Genomic DNA, 23,499 nt, shown 5'->3' with positions numbered 1-23,499 from the left:
AGAAAAATTAAACCCCGTTTTTAATTAACTGATAAACTATTAATCAAATTTTTGCAATGTTAGGTGACACATTATTCATTTAGGTAGAATGACTGTGAACTTAAACTAATCAAATCTGATTTGCCCACATAGGCTTGATTGAAATACATTTTAACTAGCATATACAAAGAGAAAATCTTGGATTTCTTACCTAATCTTCAGAGTATACTGCTGAGTTAATAAGTGCAGTTTTTTTTTTAAATGAGACCACCATTTCTTCATCTGCATATCAAAATCAAGAGGAACTTAATTGCAAAACACATATTCCTGAAATCTAATCATTACACTGCTTTAGGGTATTTTATTGAAGCATGTTAAATTATGGACAGAATATTAATGATGGAGCTAATCAAACCCAATTAGTCACTTCTAACAATAGTCACATAATATACAAGTCAGGTACCAAAGTACTGTAGATATGGTGTAAAATTGTTAAAATATTAAATGTATGTGTTATTTATGAAATATTCATATAGCATTTAAAGCCAAAAATTATTGGGTAAGTCACTTTAAAGAAAACGAGTTAAACAGTGTCCTGCAATGTTTGACTAGAATTCACAACTTTTCACATATTCTTCAGGTACATTTGAATCTAGGAGATTAGTGAGTCTATAATCAATCAATCAGCAAATTCTACTAAGATGACTTACCATATTCATGACCCAGTATTTCACTCTTGCATCCAGAGACTTTTCTGGTCTTTTGTATTCTGACTTTTCCAAGTCCTGGTGGAAAGGTAGGTCTGGAGTCTCCGGGCCCCAGAAATCTGACGGAGGGTGGATGGAGTTTTCTGGGTCTGGTAATTTGCTGTCCATGGTGTCTCCCTCCTGACCACAGGGGCAAAGCCAGGCCAGATGAGGCAGAGGGGTCACTTCCTAGTAACTTCATCCTCCTCCCTTAGTTGAGACTTCAGGAAAGGGGGCTAAAGGGTCCCTGGGAGTCCCAGGCCCTGGGCTGTGAGGAGTCTTGGTGGAAGATTCCAGGCCTGGGAGCTGGGCCAAATCAGGTAGGTAGCACCAGATCTGGGAGTTTCCCCTGCAGAGGTCACCCCCTGCTTCATTTCAAACCAGTCACCTCTGGCCGCATGGTTGCAACTCCAGCATCCACACGTGTCTGGACGGCAGCTTTGTTATAGGATAGCTCCCCAGGCTCCCCTTAATCGGGGAGGTTGTCAGTCCTCACAATTCACTCTGCTGGCATTTCTCCTGTTCTGGTATTCAGTCCAGACCCCCTTTTTTCCCTCTCTAGCCCTCTAGATTCTGCACTTACGCCACGCATGCCAGAATCTCAGCTCTGGGGAGAGAACGGGCCTGTAACGTCAGGCCCAGCTCTGGCCAAACATTCTAAGTTGGGAGCCAGAGGAAATTGGAGACATTTTTCCTCCCACCAGCCCATCCGTCCATCCATCCATCCATACATACATACATACATACATCCTATAAATATATACGAAGTATGAATATGTCCCAGGCCCCATGCTGGACCTTCCCTAAGCTTGGGGAACACAGAAATAAAACAGAAATTGTGTTGCTTTTTCCTGCACATCATGCATGCTCCTGCTTCAGGTAATGGCACCTCCAGTTTCCTTTGAAGAACATTTCTACCCCAACTTGCAGTCTCTAAGGTTTGAGAGGGGGTTACTCCACCCACTGAACTCACAGTGGGCATGTGACCCTGGCCTGCCAACAGTGCACTCCATCCTCTAACTCCTGTGATTTGCTCACAGGTGGAATGGGGCCAAGGTGTAATGCTGGGGGTTTTGCCAGAAACATAAGGGAAGAGAAGTCTTTTTCGGCTGGGGTGTCCTGGGAGGAGGTGTGCCTGAAACTGAAGCCAGCACAGAGGAGAGACCAAGTCCTTAGGATATCAGCTGAGCTCCTGAATCCAGCTATGCTTGAGACTTTTCAGTTACCTGAGCCAATAGATCTCCCTTTAACCAGTTTGAGTTGTGTTTTCTGTCACTTGCAACCAAAAGAGTCATTCTAATAGGCAGAGGAGAGAAATGGAAGACGTACAATCTGGACTCTCAGAGACAATCTGAGGACGAGGCGATGTGCGATGTCAAGGCGGGGACAGAGCCTTTTGGCTTCTGCAGCTTGGACAGTGGGAGATGAGGGGCTGGAGAGGAATCTGTATATGGCTCTTGAAGGACTGGCAGGGTTGTGTCTTCACCCTGGGTGACTTTGAAACCAGTGAGGGTTGGCAAGTGGAGCAAATATGGTTGTCTGCAAGAAGGGAGCGTGGTGTGGACATGGGGAGAATCATCCCGGGGTCCATGGCCCAGCATGTGGCTTGATGTGTGGTCACAGATGCACAGGGACTGACACCTTCTAGCAAAGTTACCTGCTAGACTAGTGCCAAAGACACAAGCTCCTTTTGGCAAGAATTCCCTCCTTGCCTGGCATTCATGGCTCTCCATGGTCTATCCTCAGCGTACCCAGGTAGCTTTAGTTCCACTGCTCCAGCCACACCCCTCACTTTGCTAGTGCCCCATAACCTTTTACACCCTCTTTGTCACATCTCTTTGTCATTTCCTTTTGCATGGCCCAACTGCGTTGCCACTTTCTCTCCCTGTTTTGAAGTCCAAGGGGTTGTTCTTGTGAACCTCTCGTGACTTTGGCTTTCTGAACCTTGGATTGGGAAGAGGAAATCGAGGCACAGAGGCTGCACCCACATTTGGGTGGAGGCAGCAGCAGAGACAGAGGCCTAGACTGCATATGCAGAGTTAAAAACAAGATTTTAGCAAAAGCTGAAACCCTCAGCCAGACATGAGTGGTGGCATTTGCAGCAAGGGCATGGGACAATTCACGGGATGTTGGAGTGGTGTTCAGGTCATGCCCTTCCAGTCACCAGGGAGAAGGTGATGTCCTCCACCTGGTATGGGTCTGTGATCCAGGTCTCCTATTATACCATGAGCCCCCAAGTGCAGGCAAGGAGCCGGCATTCCTTTCAGCCTTGTGGCACCATCCAGGTAGGTTGGTTGGCAGGACAACTCCAGACTCTGAAAACTTCCCTGAGGCTCTGGAACCCCAATCTCAGGTTCCCAAAGCAAGCTCTGGTTGAGATTTAGCTTTGGGCCAGCATGTGGTTGACATTCCTGGGCTGCTGGTACAATTCCAGTCAGGCTAAGCTGGACTTTTGTAAAGCACTACATGTGCTTTTGAATAGTTTAAAAAATCATATAATAACACACAATGATAAATACCAGTTAACATTTTTGTCATTTCTGCCTCAGACTTCTTTTTAAAGAAGCAAAAAGTAGCAGACAATATAATGCAATATATCCATTGCCTGTTGATAAGCATTTAGATGATTTCCAGTTAGTGAAAGTCCTACGTGTCTCCTTGGACACACGTGTAAGCATCTCTAGGGTAATAAACCTGGAAGTGCAGTAGCATCTTCAACTTCGCTCTATTGTCACATATACATTCCCACCATAAGGTAAGAGTTTCCCCACATTCTATCCAACACTTGGACTTAAATTTTTTTCTTATGTGTGTTCATTGTTGATTAATTTGTATCTCCCCCATTGCTGGATGTCCCCTGTGCCTTTTCTAGCCGTTTTAAATCCATCCATCATCACTTCACTCCTTTCTCTCATGATTGGGCTCCTGTAAGAGGTACAGCTGTCGTAGGTTTCAGGTAAGCAGCTTAGCTACCGTGCCCTTATCTGTGAAATGGACATAATAATGGCTGACCCATGAGGTTTAGACAACGCAGACCAACCAGCTCTTCCAGCCTTGTAAGGTCCAAAGCTGATGGGTAGACCCAAGTCTGTCTTCTTCCTGCAAGCAATCAGGCCTAGGTGACGCTTTCATTTTTGTCAAGAAGAACAGAGCCTGCATTGATGAGACCAAGGTGCAATTTCAAGTCAAGCAGAGCTTCTCCTGAAGCTGGAATGGCACCCCATTTCCCCAAGGAAGGCTCACGTCTCCTTGCCAGGAGGCTGAGGGGGAGAACGTGGTGGAGGTGGGGGAGAGTAGGTACCATCTTCAGAGTTGCAGTTGGTGGGGCTGGAGAGCCTGCACTGTAGCAAATCACCTCCCGCCTTCCTCTTGGTAGGCCTGCATCCATTCCCAGTGCAGCCCAGGCATCTGGCCTCTTCCACCTGAGGGCCTTGGCAGACCTAGGAAGGAGAGGCAGGGCCCAGGGTCAGGTCAGGCTGACACCACAGAAAGGAAGCAACTGTGTGGGAGACACACCTGACAGGTGATTTGTTTCTGCCCTAGGCTCCCTGTCAGCCTAGCCTTATCTCTGCTTTGCAAGGCCTCCAGGCCCAAAAGCAGAACAACTCTGCTTCACTTAAGACGGGAGAGAACCATCTAGGGGACTGCCTGAATTTTCCTGGAGGCTTTGGGCCCCGAGGATTTTCCTGGGCACATCCTGAAGCTTATTCACTAGCCATCAAGGCATCATCAAGTTACCTGAATTTTTCAGTTACCTGAAGAGCAGTATTAAATCACCTTGAAAGGAACCTATTTTAAAGCTAAAAGTTGATGGATTCTGGCAACTACGTACACCTGTCTAACCAGACTTAAAATCTCCCCAAATGCATAATTTCCATGGGTTTTCATGCTATTAGTTGAAAACATAAAAATGCAACTCTTTCCAATCAGTGAGCAGGAACAATGACCAACATCAGGAAGACCAGCATTTGCTGGCCAGATTTTAACAGATACCTTTGCGTGGTTGGTGGATGGGACTGGAAAGTGAGCATGTAATTTAGTGATGCCTATTCCATTCAGATTCACATAACTTTCTGAAGTGACTTTTTTAGTTATCAAAACCATTAAACCAAGTATCAAGATAAAATGAACTCAGAACCAGGCTTCCAAATTGCTGTATCACAAAGTGTTAATCAAGGTTTTAAAAAATAAATGAAGCACATTTAATCACACTGCCACTTACTAAGAATATCATGATTAATATTTGGAAGAGAGCAAAAAGATTGTGTTGTTAATAAATAAGTTAGTTAAACTACTGTTTATCTCTATCTTATCCTTTTAAATGTGTATTTTGTGTATGTTTTATTACAAACACATTGAAATAATACCATAGTATACAGCAGACCCTGAAGCAAGGATTTGGGTGCAGGTTGTTTATTTGGGAGGTGATTTCAGGAAGCAGGAGGGAGGGGAAGGGGGAGGGAGACAGAGAGGGGTGCACAGGTGAGGGCTTCCCTCACTACCTCAGAGGCCATCTGAGGTATCATGTAGGCATTCAGACTGTCCTGTCAAGGGATGGAGAAGTTGGGATACTTACCTTCTTTCCTTCATTGGGTAAGAGTTGCCCTTGGGATGTTAACTCCCTGACATTTTCAAGCTGCCCTGTAAGCTGGCCAAGGAATCTTCTGTGGTGCAGGAAAAGCCTTTAGCCTAAAAAAGCAGAAAGGAGCCAGTGCTGGTGGGGAAGCAGCTGCTTGTGTGGGAGCACCCACCACATCTGTAGGGATAGGGGGTGGCCCTCAACAGCATCCCTGAAAAGGTCTGTGCTTGTAAATTGTTGACGGAAAAGAGTGCCTAACCTAAAACTGAGTGGAGACCACTAATCTTGAGATTATTCAGAAAGTGGTAAAAAGCTAAATGGTGACTGAGAATAACTGGTGTTTAAAACCAAACTCCACCCTCGTTAACAGTGAAAGCACACCTACCCCTCCTGGCCAACGACCACCCCTTCCCCGGCACTCAGCCCAGATTATTTTATGGGTAAAGGCCATGAAATTCTTAAGGACAAGGTAATGCTGTTTCAACTGTCCCAGAGCATAGAGAAAGACCTACTATGTCCCTAAATGGAAAAACTTGCTGTTGAAATTATGGCCATTTCCCTTGGATTTGTCTACAAATTTAGTGTAACTCCAAAGTGAAGGGAAACTCATTCTGTCAAAGTTTTACGCCCTTCTTTTAAAAACTCCTACAAGGCACCCCTCAATGCCTCTGAATTCTATTTGTTTTAATCAACTTAATTGAGGTACAATTTCCATGCAAACAACAGCACCCATTTGAAGTGTACACTTTGATGAGTTTGGCAGATGCACCCCTGAAAGCAGCACCAAAATTGAGATACAGAATATTTCCATCATCCACAAAAGTTTCCTCATGACCCTGTGCAGTCGCTCCCTCCCTCTGCCCCTGGCCCCAGCAACCACTGATCTACTTTCTGTTACCAAACTTTAGTTTGCATTTTCTAGATTTTATACATGTGGAATTATGCAGCATGCATTCCTTTGTGCCTGGCATTTACAGGCTTTCTCTAGTTGCGGTGAGTGGGGGCTACTCTTCCTTACCGTGTGCAGGTTTCTCATTGTGGTGGCTTCTCTTGTTGCGGAGCACGGACTGTAGGTGCGCAGGCTCCAGTAGTTGTGGTATGAGGGCCATAGAGCACAGGCTCAGTAGTTGTGGCGCACGGGCTTAGTTGCTCTGTGGCATGTGGGATTTTCCTAGACCGGGGATCGAACCCTTGTCTCCTGCATTGGCAGGCAGATTCTTAACCACTGCGCCACCAGGGAAGTCCCCATTTGTTCATATTTATTACCAAGTAGTCTTCCATTGTATGGATATACCACATTTTGTTCAGCCGTTCACCTGTTTTGTCATTCATGTTGTTTCCAGTTTTCTACTATTATGCATAAACAATGACCATTTGTGTATGAGTCTTTGTGGGGACATCCATTAGTTTTCTATCACTCCTGTAACAAATTAGCACAAATTTAGTGCTTAAAACCATACTCATTTATAACCTCACAGTTCTATAGGTCAGAAGTCTGGGTACAGCATGGCTCAACTGGATCCTCTATTTAGAGTTTTATAAAGCTGAAGTCAAGGTGTTGGACATCTTTGTCTCTTATCTGGAAAGGATCCCTTTCCAAGTTCATTCGTTTCCTTGGTGGCCTAATTCATTTCCTGTAGCTGTAGGACTGAGGTCCTCATTTCCTTGTTAGCTCCCAGCCTGGACAGTCTTTTCTCTTAGAGATTGCCCTCTTGACCTTGCACATGGCCACCTGCATCTCAGAGCAACAAAGGCATGTAAAATCTTATGCTCAGAATCTTTTTGCCTTCTTTCCTTGCTCCATCTCTTCTGCCTCCAGCTGGAGAAAGTTCTCTGCTTTTAAGAGCTCATGTGATTAGATTGGCTCACCTGTATACTTCAGGCTACTCTCCCTTAATTACATCTGTAAGATCCCTTTTACCCTATTTACAAGTTCCAGAAATTTTTGGAAGCCATTCTACCTACCACAGGATATATGTTTCAATTTCTCTTGGGCATATACCAGAAGTAGAATGGCTGGGTTGCATGGTAGGTATATGTTTAGCTCTACCCACCCACTCCAAAAAAAAGCCAAACAGTTTTTTTAAAGTGGTTTTACCATTTTATATTCCTACCAGCAGTATATGAAAGTTCTATTTGTTCCATATCCTGTCCACACTTGGTATTGTCAACCTTTTTGATTTTAGCCATTCTGATGGATATGTAGTGGTATCTTATTGTAGTTTAATTTGTATTTCCCTGATGATGAATGACGTTAAGCATCTTTTCAGGTGATCATTTGTATATTTTCTTTTATAAACTGTTCAAATATTTAGCCCCTCTTTTTGGGGGGGCTTTTTATCCTCTTATGTCTGATTGTAAGGATTCTTTATGTATTTAGGGTTTAAGTATTTTATGAGTTATATGTATTATGAATATTTTCTCCTAGTGTGTGACTTACTTTTTTATTTTGTTGGAGTGACTTTCCAAGAGCAAAACAATTTTATTATGATAAAGTGAAGATTATCTTTTTTTTCTTTTGTGGTTCATGCTTTTTGTATTCTAAGAAATCTTTGCCTACCCTAAGATTTTCTCCTATGTTTTCTTTTAGAATTGTTATTGTTTACAATCTTACAGTTAGTCTTGTGATCCATTTCAAGTTAATTTTGTGTATGGTGTGAGTTAATGGTCAATGTGTTTTTTTTTTTTTCTTATGGATGCCCAGTAGTTCAATTTGTTGAAAACTTTCCTTTTCATTACTGAATTGCCTTGCCATCATTGTCAAAAAGCAATTGAAGATATATGTGTATGTCTTTTTCTGGACCCTCTAGTGTGTTCCATTTTCCATGCTTTTGCCAATACTTCCCTGTTCTGATTGCTGCAGATTATAGTATGACTTGAAATCAGGTAGGGTAAATCCTCCAATTTTGTTTACCTTTAAAAAAAGTTATTAAAAATTATATTGCTGGTTATTTATATTTCCATATATGTTTTGGAGTTAGGTTGTCAATTTCTGTAAAAAATCCTCTTGGAATTTTTATTGGGATTGCTTTGAATCTATGGATAAGTTTGGGAGAATTGACATTTTAAGCATACTGAAACACCCTGTGCAGACATGGTATATTTATAGTATATCAATGTTCCATGGTTTTCATTGTAGAAGACTTCATTATCTTTTGTTGTCTTTACTCCAAAGTACATTTTGTTTATTGATGCCATTTTAAATATTTTTAAAATTTCATTTTTTAATTTTCTTCTAGTATCTCAAATTATAATTGATTTTTATAGTATCCTTGTAACTTCTGACCTTACTAAATTCCCTTATTAGTCCTAGCAGTTGTTTTATAGATTCTTTAGAATATTTTATATAAAAAATCAGATAATTTCAATAGAGATTGTTTTATTCCTCCTTTCCAGTATTTATATATTTTATTTTACATCATATTTATTTTAATTGTATTTCATTTTACTCTTTTAAAATTTATTTACCATCTTATTTCAATGGCAAGAACTACCAGTACAATACTGAATAAAAGTGGCAGGAGCCAGCATTCTTACCTTGTCCCCAATCTTGGGAGAAAGCATTTGTTATTTTACCATTAAGGATGATTTTAACTGTAGGCTTTTCACAGGTGTCTCTGATCAGATTGAGAAACTTCTCCCTATTTCTAGTTTGCTGAAAGTTTTTTTAAAATCACAAATAGATGTTAAATTTTGCCAAATGCTTTTTCTACATTTATTGAAATGATCACTTGGTTTTTCTGCTTTATTCTGCTAATATCATGAATTACACTGATTGATATTTAAATGTTAAATGGCTTTGTCAGATTTTTGGCATTACTTTCTGCTGATTTTATAAAATTAATTGGGAAGTGTTAACCTCTATTTTTTTTGAATTTTATTTTATTTACTTTTTTATACAGCAGGTTCTTATTAGTCATCAATTTTATACACATCAGTGTATACATGTAAATTCCAATTGCCCAATTCATCACACACACCTCCAACCCCCCCAACCCCGCCGCTGCTTTCCTCCCTTGCTGTCTATATGTTTGCTCTCTACATCTGTGTCTCAGTTTCTGCCCTGCAAACCGGTTCATCTGTACCATTTTTCTAGGTTCCACATATATGCATTAATATACGACATTTGTTTTCCCTTTCTGACCCAGCAGTTATGGGATTTGATTTTACTGTGATTGTGCCCCTCCTACCATCTCACTGTGGCTTCTCCTTTGTCTTTGGATGTGTGGTATCTTTTTTGGTGAGTTCCAGCGTCTTCCTGTCGATGACTGTCCAGCTGCTAGTTGTGATTCTGGTGTTCTTGCAAGAGGGAGTGAGAGCACGTCCTTCTACTCTGCCATCTTGGTTCAGGGCTGATCTTTCTATATTTTTTGAAAAGGTTTGTGTAAGATTTGTGCTATTTCTTCCTTGAAAGTATAATAGAATTCACCAGTGAAGCCATTTGGGCCTGGAGTTTTCACTGTTGACAGGTTTTAACTACCAACTCAATTTCATTAATAGATGTACAGGACTGTTCAGATTTTGTTACATCTTGTGTTAATTTTGGCAAGTTGTATTTTTTCAAGGAATTTGTCCATTTCCCTCTTTTTATCTTGATCAGAATAGCTATATGTTTATCAATTTTGCTGATCTTTTCAAAGAACCAAAATAAAACTCGTGGAGCAAGTTAACCTACAGTTAAGAGCCCAGTCTATCTGGCCCTGAATCTTTTCTTTTTCCCCTGCCACATGGCGTGCGGGATCTTAGTTCCCTGACCAGGGATTGAACCTGGGCCCAGCAGTGAAAGTGCCAAGTCTTAACCACTGAACCACCAGGGAAATCCCTGGCCCTGAATCTTAAAGCAGAATCATCTAGAAGTGCCTAGCCCAGGTCAGTCAATTTCCAGCCAATCCACAGACACAAAAGTGAGAATAGTGATTGTTGTTTCAAGTAACTGAGTTTTGGAGGTGATTTGTTAAGCAGCTATAGCTGACTGGTACAGTTTATAGGTCCATCAGTTCCCTACTGAAGGATATTTAGCAAAGTGAACTTTCCCAAGCAAAGCTTGGCTCATTTAATAAAAAGCATTTCTATAAGATTTATTTCTAGAAGAATTGCAGTGTCAAAGGGTTTGCACATTTAAAATCTTTTAATAATATTCCTAAATTATGCTCACTAAAGCTATGCTGATTTATGTTCCCAGCAAGCAGTTTATAAGCAACTATTTTTCCTCACACTTTCCAAAACTAGAGGTTAAAATATTTAATTTTCATCAATCTAATAAGTGAAATATAATATCTATTTAAATTTGCATTTCCCTGAGCATTAGAGAGGTTTAAAATTTTTTCATATATGTATTGGCTATTTATATTTCTTCTTCTTTGAATTGCCCCTTCATGTTCTTTGTTTGCTTTTATAATAAGTATTTTGTGCTTTCCTGATTGTTTCTAGGAGATTCTTATATATTCTGCATATTAACTTTTAATCTGTTAAAAATATTGCAAATATTTTAATTCTGAGGCTTCTTGTTAAACTTTGTAGTATCTTTTGCTGGAGAGAAGCTTAATGCACAGTTAAATCAAATTTTTCCTTTATGTCTACTAGATTTGCCTAAGAATGCTTTTCATACCTAAAAAGTAATAAATTTTTAAATCATATTTTCTTCTATTAGTTTATAATATTTTTTATTGTTTTGAATCTTTAAATCATCTTACATTAGTTTTGGGTTATTAAATATTTTGAGTTAAGTATAAGATTCTTTTTCAAAACAATAGGTAATTATTCCAATAGTGTTTATCAAATACTCCATTATTATTTCCTCTTTAATTTGAAATGCCAAATTAAAACTAAATTTTATTTAAGAGTTGTTTGTAGAATTTCTGTCCTATTCCACTGATCTCTTATTGTCTTATGTCAATACTGTGTTGTTTGACTGTTGATGTCTTAAACCATATTTTGGTATTTGCAGGCAAAGTACTCCCAATTGCTCTTTCTACAAATATTTTATTTTTGGCATTTACACTTCTAGATGAATTTGAGAATGTTAACAAGTTTATAACAAAATTTATGTGGATTTTGTTTGGGATTGCATCAGATACATAGAGAATCGTAGTCTGACAGCATTGACTCATTGCATATGATTTATATCTTGATTTTTAGAAATTTTTATTTTAATAATCTTCAGTAAAAATTATTTGGTTTTCTCCATGTAGGTTTTGCACAATTCTTGCTAGGTTTAGTTTTAGAGTTTATTTTTGTTTTCGTGAAATGCATATTGACAATGAATTTTTTTCCTGATATATTAGGCCAAAAATCAGGCTAATAGCATTTATGATGTGATTCTGTTTTTTGTACCGAATAGTTCTGTGTACATGGATACCTGCGTATACAGAAAAGCTTTGAGTGTAGCTGCTTGTTTACTTCTGTCTCCACTAGGTTGATCTCTTTTAGGGCAGGAACCATATTTTGATGACTTTGTATCTAACACCTGCAAAGCACCTGGCACATTTTAGCAGCTCAAAGCACCTTTGTAAAATGAATGAATGAATGAAATAAAGGGATATTGAAGGACCTATATAGACAAGATAAATATCTCTTCCCTGAGTGCATGGAATTATGGATTTCTTTAAGTTCTTTCTGCTTTGCTGTATTTTCTGATTTTTCTCTTGTGATCATGTACTTGAAAAAAGAAAGAAAATGATTTTCACTTGGGAACCACAATGAAAGAGTACTGTAGGCTGCACATCATTTACTACTTGTAAATTTTAAAAAGAAAAAAATGTGTGGATTATAAAAATGTCTAGGGAGGCAGGTTGTTCACCTCTCTGGATGAGGTTATCCCAGTTTTATATGCTTAGTTTTGCCGTCTGTAAAATGGGATTCCTTCTGCCTTGCCTCTGCCTCTCACTGATCCTCCCGGGCTCTGATTGTGCTGAGCTCCAGGCTCACATATTCAGGAGGAATTAGAGGGAAGCCAGGGAAAGTAATTCTTCAGTCTCTGAGGTTGTTTTTACATTATGATGATATATGGTATATGTTGCTACAATGCCCGGGGTACATTTACAGGGATGGCAGACCATGAAGCCCTTAGGGCTGGGAGGTCCACCAGGTCAATAATATATGCAGCTGGCCAAAGAGAACATCGACCTCATTTCCTCCAGAGAATACATGACTATAACCCTGGAGTCCTGGTTTGCATGTAAATAATGAGCAAAGGTACCGCTTGGCCACTTGTATCATTGAAGAGAAAGCAAAACAAGAATAAGAAAGACAAATCAGAAAAATATGAGGGCGCCACTTATAGATCTATGCAAGGAAGTATAATTCATTGGGTGAAATTTGCTTTCTCTAGAAAACACAGTGTTGGTATGTTTCTATAGTTGAGGTTAGAAATTTTTTTCTTGGTATGATTGTTATCAAGTAACGGAAAAATAATAATAATCAGTTTCTCAGGAGGAAGACTGATGCATCAATTACAGCATTTGGCGATGGAGCCCATTAAACCCCGAGGTAGTGCTGAGCAGTTGCCCCACTGATGATTTGACTATACTGGTAATAACCTGGGAAGGAGGCTGAGGCTGTGTGACTTCAGTGAAGCCAGACTCTTTCTAAGCCTAGTTACAGGCAGCAGCCTAAGGCCTGCTTAATCTGAAAGCTCCTGGCTTGTTTTTTTAAAGCAAAGGGAATTTTCTTAAGGGCAGAGAGCCCTTGCTCTATCTCCCACACTACGACATGGCACAGGGCTAGACCAATACCACGCACTCCATTGAGTCTCTCCCCATTCCCTGCCCCTCAAAAATTTTTTAAAACAATTTTTTAGAGCAATTTTAGGTTTGCAGATAAATTTAAGGGAAGGTACAGAGATTTCCCAATATATACCCTGCCTCTACATAGGCATAGCTTCCCCGATTATCAACATCCCCCATCAGAGTGATGCACTGTTTACAATTGATGAACCTACACTGACACATCACAATCACCATAGTACATAGTTTAACATTACAGTTCACTCTTGGTGTTGTACCTTATATGGGTATAATGACATGTACCCTTTATTAGGGTATCATACAGAGCATTTTCACTGCCCCTAAAAGTCCTGAGCTCAGCCTGTTTTCCCTCACCCTGCCCCTCAAAACCCCTGGCAACCACTGATCTTTTTATTGTTTCCATAATTTTGCCTTTTCCAGAATGTCATGTAGTAGGAAACATACATCACATAGCCTTTTCAAACTGTTTGCTTTCATGCATTTAAGTTTTCTCCAAGTGTTTTCATGGCTTGATAGCTTGTTTCTTTTTAGCGTTGAATAATATTCCATTGTCTGGATCTAACACAATCTATTTATCCATTCACCTACTGAAGGACATCTTGGTTGCTTACAAGTGTTGGCAATTATGAATAAAGCTGCTATGAACATCTATGTGCAGGTTTTTGTGTAGACATAAGTTTTCAACTCCTTTTGTGTAAATATCAAGGAACACGATTGTTGGATTGTATGGTAAGAGTATGTTTAGGTTTGTGAGAAACTGCGAAACTGTCTTCTAAAGTGGCTGCACCATTTTGCTTTCCCACCCGCAATGCATGAGAGTTCCAGTTGCTCCATATCCTCGTCAGCATTTGGTGTTGTCAGTGCTCTGGATTATGGCCATTGTAATAGGTGTGTAGTGGTATTTCATTGCTGTTTTACCTCCCACTTTCTTATTATAGAAAATATAAACATATATAAGAATAGATGAAACAGTATAATACCCCTTCCACATGTCCATCCCCCAACTTCAACTATTATCAATTTATGGCCAAATTTGCTTCATCTCTACCTGTAACTCCTCCTCTTTACATGCCCGTGGACTGGGGAACCAGGAGCCCTGGGGAGAAATCCAGCCCTGTGCAAGATTCCAGGGCACAGAGAGCCAGGCCTGAACCTCGACAAGTCCATGACCTTGTCAAGGCCAAGGAAAGTTGGGACACCAGGCTGCAGAAGGAAAACCTTGTGAGGTCACAAGGGCCAACTTCACATTTTGTCAAGGCAATTAAGGAGTAAAGAAAACAGATTTCAAAAGCTTGGGAGCTCCAGGAAAACAAATTTGGGGTACAGCTTGAGAAAGAATGTTGAAAACATAGACAATAATATGGAATGATACTCACCAAACTGTGATAGCTCTGGGGTGGTGGAGGCTGGGACCAGCACTAGGGGTTGTGGTCCGATGACACTTCAGCCTTACTGGCAATGCTTTAATTATTTATTTCAAAGGTAAATACATTCACATTTTGCTTCCACTAAGAAGAGCAAAAAGTTTTAAAGGAACGCATTTCCCACAGTGATGGCTGCCTTCGAACGGAAGTTCCCCATCACTGGTGATGTGTCCAACTGAGACTGCTGGACATGGCAAGATTATCCAAGCCAGGCCATGGAGGAACCACTGAGGAGCTTGCTAAAATATAGAGATCATGATTCAGCAGGTCTGGAGCAAGGCCCAGGTGATTTTATCCCCCATCTCTTGAATATGGGCTGGCCTTAGTGACTTGCTTGTGATGAATAATACGTGGCTGAAAGTGATGCTACGTGACTTCTGAGGCTAGACTAGAAAAGGTGATACACTTCCAGCTGGCTTTCCCTTGGCACCCAGCTGCCATGCTGTAAGGAATGGATAGTATCTCAGGCAGAGCTGGGCGTGGCTTAAAGGAGCCAGAGGAGAGCTCACATATACGTGTTCTGGCTGACCACTCTACTGGGGTCTCAGGTGACAGCTAACCTCAAGTCCAGAGTTGTGCATGCAGAGATTTTCAAGATGACTGCAAATGCATGAGATTCTGAGGACTGCCTCACTGACCCTGTCAACCTCCAGGACTGTGATTTATGCCGTTAAGTTTGGGTGGTTTGTTGGCAGCAAGAAAACAGCACCTTTGACTGTTAAGTAGACTCTTTAGAAGAGCTTAAAAAATTCCCAACACCCAGGCCAGATCCAAGCATTAATATTCTTTTGAGCCCCAGTGTGCAGCCAAGGTTGAGAACCAGTACTGTAAACCAACCCTAAGACTTGAGCTGGGGTTAACTTCATGAAATGCCCCCATTTCCCCCGCTTCCCCTTACCCAGCTTCCTTTTGTCCTTGTCACTGGTTTCCATCTTCAGTTCCTGGCAGATGAAAGTGAGCCATTTAAGTGACAGGGACTTTGAAATCAGTGCTTAAGTCCTTGATGCTTGAAGTGTTTATTTTTAAAGCAACGTAGGAGAATGAATATGCAGGGGAAGTAGGGAGGCTCCCAGGAGCAGAAGTGTGAATGAGGTTGCCAGATAAAATACAGGAGGCCCAGGTAATTTGAATTTCAGATAAACAGTGAAGATTTTCAAGTATAAGTATGCTCCAAATATTACATAGCCATACTAAAAATTATATATTGTTTATCTGAAATTCAAATTTAACCACGTTTCCTATATTTTTATTTGCTAAATCTGGCAACTCTAAGTGTGAAGCCAGCCAGGTTAAGGTGTATTTGGGCCTCAATGGCACGGGGGCGGGGGTACATCTGTAGACTACTGAGTTCCCCAACACCAGGGTAAAAGACACTCAGGACTCCCCAAGTCACTCCCCTTGTTGGAGGAAAGTGAGGCCCCAAAGACAGGAAGTAATAAATCCAAAACAGGCAGCTCTTGATTTGCACAATATTATGTTAACTAAACCCATGCATAGTAACCCTACTTTGCTGCAATAAACATCTGCATGCAGGTTTTCGTGATGATATAAATTTTCAGATCAGGTGGGTTATGCCTGGGAGTGCGATTGCTGGGTAGTATGGTAAGTCTATGTTAACTTTGTGCAAAATCACCAAACTATCTTGCAAAGTGGCTGTTACCCTTTTGTATTCCCATGTAACAGAAGAGGATTCCTGTTGCTCCATATCCTAGCCAGAAATTGGCATTGTCTGTTTTCTGGATTGTAGCAGTTCTAGTAGATGTGTAGTAGTATCTCATTGTTATTTTAATTTGCATTTCCCTATGATAAATGATGTTGAGCATCTTCTTACATGCTTATTTGACATCTACATATCTTCTTCGATGAAGTGTCTATTCAAATCTTTTGCCTGTTTTTTAATTGGGTTGTTTGTTTCCTTATTGTTAAACTTTAAGAGTTCTATATTTTTCTGGATATAAGTCCTTTATCAGATACGTGATTTGAAAATATTTTCTCCCAGTCTGTGGCTTGTTTTTTGTTTTATTTTGTTTTTTTTCCCATTCTCTTAGCAGTATATTTTTCAGAGCAAGTGTTTTTAATTTTGATAAAGTTCAATTTATCTATTTTGCCAAACCCAAGTTGATGTGATTTTCTCTTATATTTCCTTCTAGAAGTTTTATAGTTTTGTATTTTACATTTAAGTCTGTGATCTATTTTAACTTAATTTTTGTGTAAGATATGAAGTATGTGTAGAGGTTCTTCTTTTTTTGCAAATGGATGTCCAATTTTTCTAGCACCATTGTTTGAAAGACTTCCTTCTCCATTGCATCGTCTTTGTAAAAAATCATTTGCTAAAGAAGATGTGGCACATATATACAATGGAATATTACTCAGCCATAAAAAGAAACGAAATTGAGCTATTTGTAATGAGGTGGATAGACCTAGAGTCTGTCATACAGAGTGAATTAAGTCAGAAAGAAAAAGACAAATACCGTGTGCTAACACATATATATGGAATTTAAGAAAAAAACAATGTCATGAAGAACCTAGGGGTAAGACAGGAATAAAGACACAGACCTACTGGAGAGCGGACTTGAGGATATGGGGAGGGGGAAGGGTGAGCTGTGACAGGGCGAGAGAGAGCCATGGACATATACACACTAACAAACATAAGGTAGATAGCTAGTGGGAAGCAGCCGCATGGCACAGGGATATCGGCTGGGTGCCTGGAGGGGTGGGATAGGGAGGGTGGGAGGGAGGGAGACACAAGAGGGAAGAGATATGGGAACATATGTATATGTATAACTGATTCACTTTGTTATAAAGCAGAAACTAACACACCATTGTAAAGCAATTATACCCCAATAAAGATGTTAAAAAAAATCATTTGATTTTTTTGTTCTCTATTGTTTCATTGATCTATGTGCATCAAGGTCCCATTCTGACAGAGAGACCCAAGCAGCCCAGCCAGTTGTGACATCCACCCCACGGTCCTCGGTGGTGGACTGTGGCAGATTTCTGATTGCAGGGGTGTAACTGACCAAAGGCTTCAGCCGCTATGTTCTGAAACCCATTGCCAAGGCCATGCCTCCCAGCTTATAACTGGGCATGGCAGGGATACTAAATCAGACCCATTAATGGGAGACGTCATAAGCCTTGATGGCCAACTTTGGCTTGAGGACTCCTCAGTGGTGTAAGTTAAGGGTCCAACTTCATTCTTTTGCATATGGAATCCAATTGTCCCAGGATAATTTGTTGAAGAGAGTGTCCTTTCCCGATTGAATGATTTTCTAACCCCTGTCGAAAATCAATTTACTATAAATGGGAGGATTTATTTTTGAGCTTTTGAATTAAATTCCATTGGTCTATATGCTTATCCTTATGCTAGTCACCCAGTGTTTTGATTACTGTAGCTTTTTAGTAAGTTTTGAAATCAGCAAGTATGAGACTTTTCCCAACTTTATCTTTTTCAGGATTGTTTTGGCTATTCAGAATCTATTGCAATTCCATGTGAGTTAGGCTGGGTTTTTGTACTTCTGCAAAAAATGGCATTGAGATTTCATAAAGATTGCTTTGAATCTGTCAGTTCCTTTGAGGAGCATTGTTGTATTAATTTGCTTGGGTTGCTATAGCAAAATACAACAAGAGAAATTTATTTTCTCTTAGTTCAGGAGGGTAGAAGTCCATGATCAAGGCGACAGCAAATTCAGTTTTCAGTGAGAGCTCTCCTTTTGGCTTGTAGATGTCTGCCTTCTCATTATGTCTCCCAGAGGCCTTTCCTCAGTGTATGTGTGTGGAGAGAGTGAGCTCTCTCATTTTAAAAGGACACTAATCCTATTGGATCAGGGACTCACTTTTATGACCTCATTTATCCTTAATTACCTCCATAAAGGACCTATCCCAAATACAGTACATTGAAGGTCAAAGATTCAACATATAAATTTTGGGGAAACACACATTCAGTCCACAGTAGTTCTCATCTTAACAATATTAAGTCTTCCAACCCATGAAAATAGATGTCTTTCCATTTATTTGTGTTTTATTTAATTTCTTTTGACAATGTTTTATAGTTTTCAGTGCACAATTCTTATGCCTCCTTGCTTAAATTCATTACGAAATATTTTATTCTTTTTTTATGCTAGTGTATATAAATGTAACTGATTTTTGTCGGTTGATTATGTATTCTGCAACTTTTTTGAGTTTATTACTCTAACGTTTTTTTTTTCTTGTGGATTCTTTACAGTTTTCTACATATAGGATCATAACATCTACCAATAGAGATAATTTTACATCTTTTCCCAATTTGGCTTCATTTCATTTCCTTATCTTGTCTAATTTCTTTGATTAGAATGTCCAGTATTATGTTGAATAAAAGTGGTAAAAGCAGACATCCTTATCTTATTCCTGATCTCAGAGGAAAAACTTTCAGTCTTTCCCCCTTGAGTATGTTAGATATAGGTTTTTCATGTATGGCCTTTACAATGTTGAGGAGGTTTCTTTCTATTCCTAGTTTACTGAGTGTTTTTATCATAAAGGGATGTTGGATTTTGTCAAGTGCTTTTTTCTGCATCAATTGAGATTAGCATGCAATTTTTTCTCCTTCATTCTATTAATGTGGTGTATTATCTTCATTGATTTTCATATGGTGAACTACCTTTGTGTTCCTGGGATAAATTCCACACGATCATGGTGTATAATCCTTTTAATATGCTCCTGAATTCAGTATTCAGTGTTAGTATTCATTGAGAGGTTTTGCATTTATATTAATAAGGGACATGGTCTGTAGTTTTCTTTTCTTTTGGTGTCTTTGTCTTGCTGAGCTCACAGAATGTGTTCCCTCTTCTTCAGTTTTTTGGAAGAGTTTGAGAAGAATTGGTGTTAATTCTTCTTTAAATGTTTTAAATCCACCTTTGAAGCCATCTGGATTTTTCTTTGTTGGGAGGATTTTGATTAGTGATTCATTCTCCTTACTTGTTAATAGGCTTTCATAGTTTTCTATTTCTTTTTGAGTCAGTTTTGTTAGTTTTTGTTTTTCTAGGAATTTGTCCATTTCACCTAGGTTATACAATTGTTTATAGTACTCTCCTATAATCCTGTTTATTTCTGTAAAATTGGAATTTTGTCCTACTTTTATTTCTAATTTTAGTAATTGGAGTCTTCTCTCTTTTTCTTAGTTAATCTAGGACAGGTTGTCAATCTTACTCATCTTTCCAAAGAACCACCTTTGGTTTCATCGATTTTCTCTGTTGTTTTACTATTCTCTGTTTCTTGCTAGTCTAATCTTTGTTCTGCTAGCTTTGGGTTTTGTTTGCTTTTCTCTTTCTAGTTCCTGAAAGTATACAGTTAGGTTATTGATGTATTAATTTGCTAGGGCTACCATAACAAAATACCACAGACTGGGTGGCTTAAACAGCAGAAATTTATTTTCTCACAGTTCTGGAGGATGGAAGTCCAGGATCAAGGTGTGAAGGGGTTGGCTAACTCTGAGGCCTCTCTCCTTGGCTTGCAGTCGGAGGCCCTCTTGCTGACTCTTCATGTGATTATCCCTCTGTGCATGTATGCCCCTGGCTTTTCTTTGTGTCTCCAAATTTCCTCTTCTTATAAAGATACCAGCCAGATTGGATTAGGGCCCACGCTAATGGCCTCATTTTAACTTAATCACATTTAAAGCCCTATCTCCAAGCACAGTCACATTCTGAGGTACTGGGTGTTAGGACTTCCACATGGTAATTTCAGGCGGGAGATAATTCAGCCCACAGCACCATCCTTTTACTTTCAACCCTTTTGTGTCTTTCAATCTAAAGTGAGTCTCTTGTAGACAGCACATAGAACCAACTACTTAGAAGATAAATGCACTTACCCTTCTACTGGAGCCGCAGGTGGGTCGCTTCCCACAGGCACAAGAGCTAAGTGGGTTAGGTTTGAACATCTGAATGAGGGGAAATAGGGTGGGCAGCTGCCAATGTCCATTACAGGGGGCAAAAGTGAGAGCAGGGAGACCAGAGAAGCAGCTACTGAAGTAGCTGAGGATACACAGATGGTGTGGTGCTAGAGCAGTCAGAGACTGCCTGTTTCAGAGGTTGGATATGTAGTGAGGAAAAGAGAGCAATTAACATTTACCATTTGCCCAAATTTTCCTCACTTCTTTCTGTGAAGCAAATGTAAAAAGGGCGTATCTGGACTGGGGAGCTGGCCAGAAGGGAAGAGAAATCTAGCAAGCAGGCACACCAGGGTCAGAACTGCAGCTACCTCCCAGCCCATTGCCATTTGCACAACGTTGAAGAACCAGGACCCAACTCACTGTTAGGTACTGGAGCAGAGATGATTGTTAGGGCAAGGCCAATTCCATTCATTAAGCATTAATTGGGTGCCTACTGTGTACAGAGGCTGTAGGAGAGAGAGGTCACAGGAGTTTTGAAATAAGAGGAAAAGTATGGGCAACGTTATCCTTGAAAAGTCTCTTAAATAGCCCATACATAGCAATATGTTAATTAAAGCACAATACCTTTATATAAGGAAAAATTGTGTGTGCAGTAATTAACAAACAAAACTTAATCGCATATTTTAATTCATTAAACAGGCACAGGGAAGAGTTGACTTTGCTAAAATTAAATATGCTTATGAACCAGCACTAGTGCACGAATTAAGCTCCTACCGCCAGATGCAGCGCTCAACGACTGGGGGCATTAGGGGGACACAAGGCTAAGACAGGGCTCATCTCCGTGAACTGACCGTCGATCTTCCCTAGAATGAGTTTCCAAAGGGCTACAGGTCAGCTTAGCCTCCAGATAAGACAGCAGCCGCCGCGCCGCTCCTGCGCTACGCGATCACCGGGGGCGTGACGAAGGGCGGAGGCTGCGTGCGCTTCCCAGCGTGCCGCGCTGGGCGGGGCGAGGGGCGGGGCCTACGGGGGAGGTGCGGAGGAGGAGCGGCCGCCACAGGACGCCTGGCTCGGCCCAGTCACCGGTTCGGGGCTTCTCGCCTTTAACGGCCGGCCTGTTGCTCCGAGCCCGCGGCGGCGGGGGCGCCGGCGGCGGCGGGCGGCATGCGCGTGTGAGATGTGGCCGCGGGCAGCCCGGACGCGAGCAGCTGCCGCCGCGGTAGCAGAGAAGTGGGGCGCGGCCTCCTCAGCGCGGGGCGCGCAGTGCATGAGGGCGAGCACGCGGGCGCTGGGCAGCCGCCGGCCACGCCGCCTTCATAAACACTTGTTTAGGACTCGTTCGCCCCGCTGAGGCCCCGGCGCCCCGCCATGGAGGCCCCGCCCGACCCCGGGCCCCACGCCTCGGCCTCGGCTTCGGCCGCGGCGCCGCTGCGCGCCCCAGAGGTGGCGCGGCTCCGCGAGGAGCAGGAAAAGGTAACAGGCCGCGCTCCGTCCCGCGCTTCCGCCAGCGGTCTCGGGAGGCGCCCTCGCCCAGGCGCGTCCTCGGCGCCCCGTTCCCCCTCCACGGGCCTGGGGGCTGACCCCCGCTCGTCCCCGCCGACCCCGTCCTGCCCTCGGTGGGCCGCAGCCCTTTGGTCCCGGCCTAGCTCACCCCGGACCCGGAACGGGGGAGGAGCATAGCCTCCAGGCCTGGAAAGCGTGTTGGGGAAACTTTTGTCACGTGCTTTCGTTGTCTTGTCTGGAGCACTTTGACCTTCGAAGGGAGGGGAGGGTTGGGGAAAAGAGATGCGATAATCTGTTTAACTTGTGTATGAAAGTGAGTTTTTAATCTTAATGCGTACAGCAGTGCGTGGGAATATTCTCAGTGAAGGACAGGCTGTGAATGAATAGTTCACCTTATTTTTTTTTTTTTAGCTTGTTACCTCATCGTTGGTAAAATGTATACTCTTTGTTGCTCTTTATCTGATTGCACTTAAAAGTTTTACTAGGTTTGTAACGCTAACGCTTCATGTGCAGTTTCAGCTTTGGTTTAGTATTTGTCATGATAGAATGCTGTTTTACTACATTTTAACTTCAATTATATAAATGAGTTTTAATCTACCAGTGAAGAGGAAAGAAAGTTTTGTATTTCCTAATGGGATTGTATATGAACAAGTATACCAGTCTAAGAAATACAGTGTTATTGTTTAATCTGAGATTTTTTCCCCTTTGGATTCTGTATCATTTGTTTCTCACTATCTTTGAAATTCTTAGTTTGAAAGGCAACGTTTCATTTACTTAAAATGTGTCATATTGAGAGTATCATGATTATAAAGGTTAGGAAGTTGTTTAAAAACTATAAACACTGGGAATTCCTACCTTTTTCTATTGAGCATTTCTGTATAAAAATGACTACTTACATAGGTATACAAACATACCCAGTTTAGCTAGATAAGGAACTTTTTATAGAACTTAAATCCTCGTTTGCTTGGAAATAACCTGTTAGGATGAATTGTGGGAACCTTTCCTACTTTGTTCTGGTTGTTCTAAATTATTTTGTGCGTTGGATTTCCCTTTCTGAGAGCCATTTTTTTTTTTCTAATACCATATACAATGGTTGGGTTTTAAACTTGGCTTTCTTCAAGTTGGGGGTTTAAAAATTCAAGTTCGGTGCGTTTAAATTGTAAGACTTTTTTTTTTCTTTACGAGAAGAATAAAGAAAGAAGAAAAGACAGCCCTTCATGAAACCAATTTGTTCATTTTTGGCGAAAACTATTTACATTTTTTAGTCTTTTAGAAAATGTGAAACAGACCCTCAGAAGATGGTGTTCCCATTGTCTTTCTTTCTGTAGAGGAATTAACTCTCTCCTTCTTCATAGTATGATGTTTGCATACTGCTGACTTGATATGTTTTCTCCTATTTGGCATGTTAAAAAGAGAAATCCTTGGTTTTATTCTGATGTTAGTGTGTCTGAAATACAAAGGATACGGTTTGGGGGTGCTCTGAACAGCTTTCTGGTATGGTATCCAGTTGCATTTGAAAACTGCCTTCTCAGTTACAGTCCTATGGGAACCTGGATGACAGTTTTCAGTAGACATTGAGTATAGTACCAAATTACTTTTCTGTGCTGTGTTAATGTTATTTTGGCACATAAAATAAGCGTGTGTATGTCTGTCATGGGTATGT

At 40.9% G+C, this 23,499-nt stretch overlaps 1 protein-coding gene across 1 annotated transcript in view; it reads left to right on the top strand.

The window, feature by feature from the left end:
* The first annotated feature begins 21,376 nt into the window (after positions 1-21,376).
* URI1 (URI1 prefoldin like chaperone) overlaps positions 21,377-23,499 on the top strand; it is a 66,793-nt gene continuing 64,670 nt past the window's right edge. Inside the window, exon 1 of the mRNA XM_060131076.1 lies at positions 21,377-21,806. Coding sequence (XP_059987059.1) covers positions 21,702-21,806 — 105 coding nt within the window. The 5' untranslated portion in view covers positions 21,377-21,701. The remainder of the gene's footprint in view (positions 21,807-23,499) is intronic.

The sequence above is a fragment of the Lagenorhynchus albirostris genome, chromosome 19 (genome assembly GCF_949774975.1).
Source record: "Lagenorhynchus albirostris chromosome 19, mLagAlb1.1, whole genome shotgun sequence".
Taxonomy (NCBI): Eukaryota; Metazoa; Chordata; class Mammalia; order Artiodactyla; family Delphinidae; genus Lagenorhynchus; species Lagenorhynchus albirostris.
Note: the sequence above shows the minus strand (reverse complement) of the source record. Positions and strands in the feature narration are given on the sequence as shown.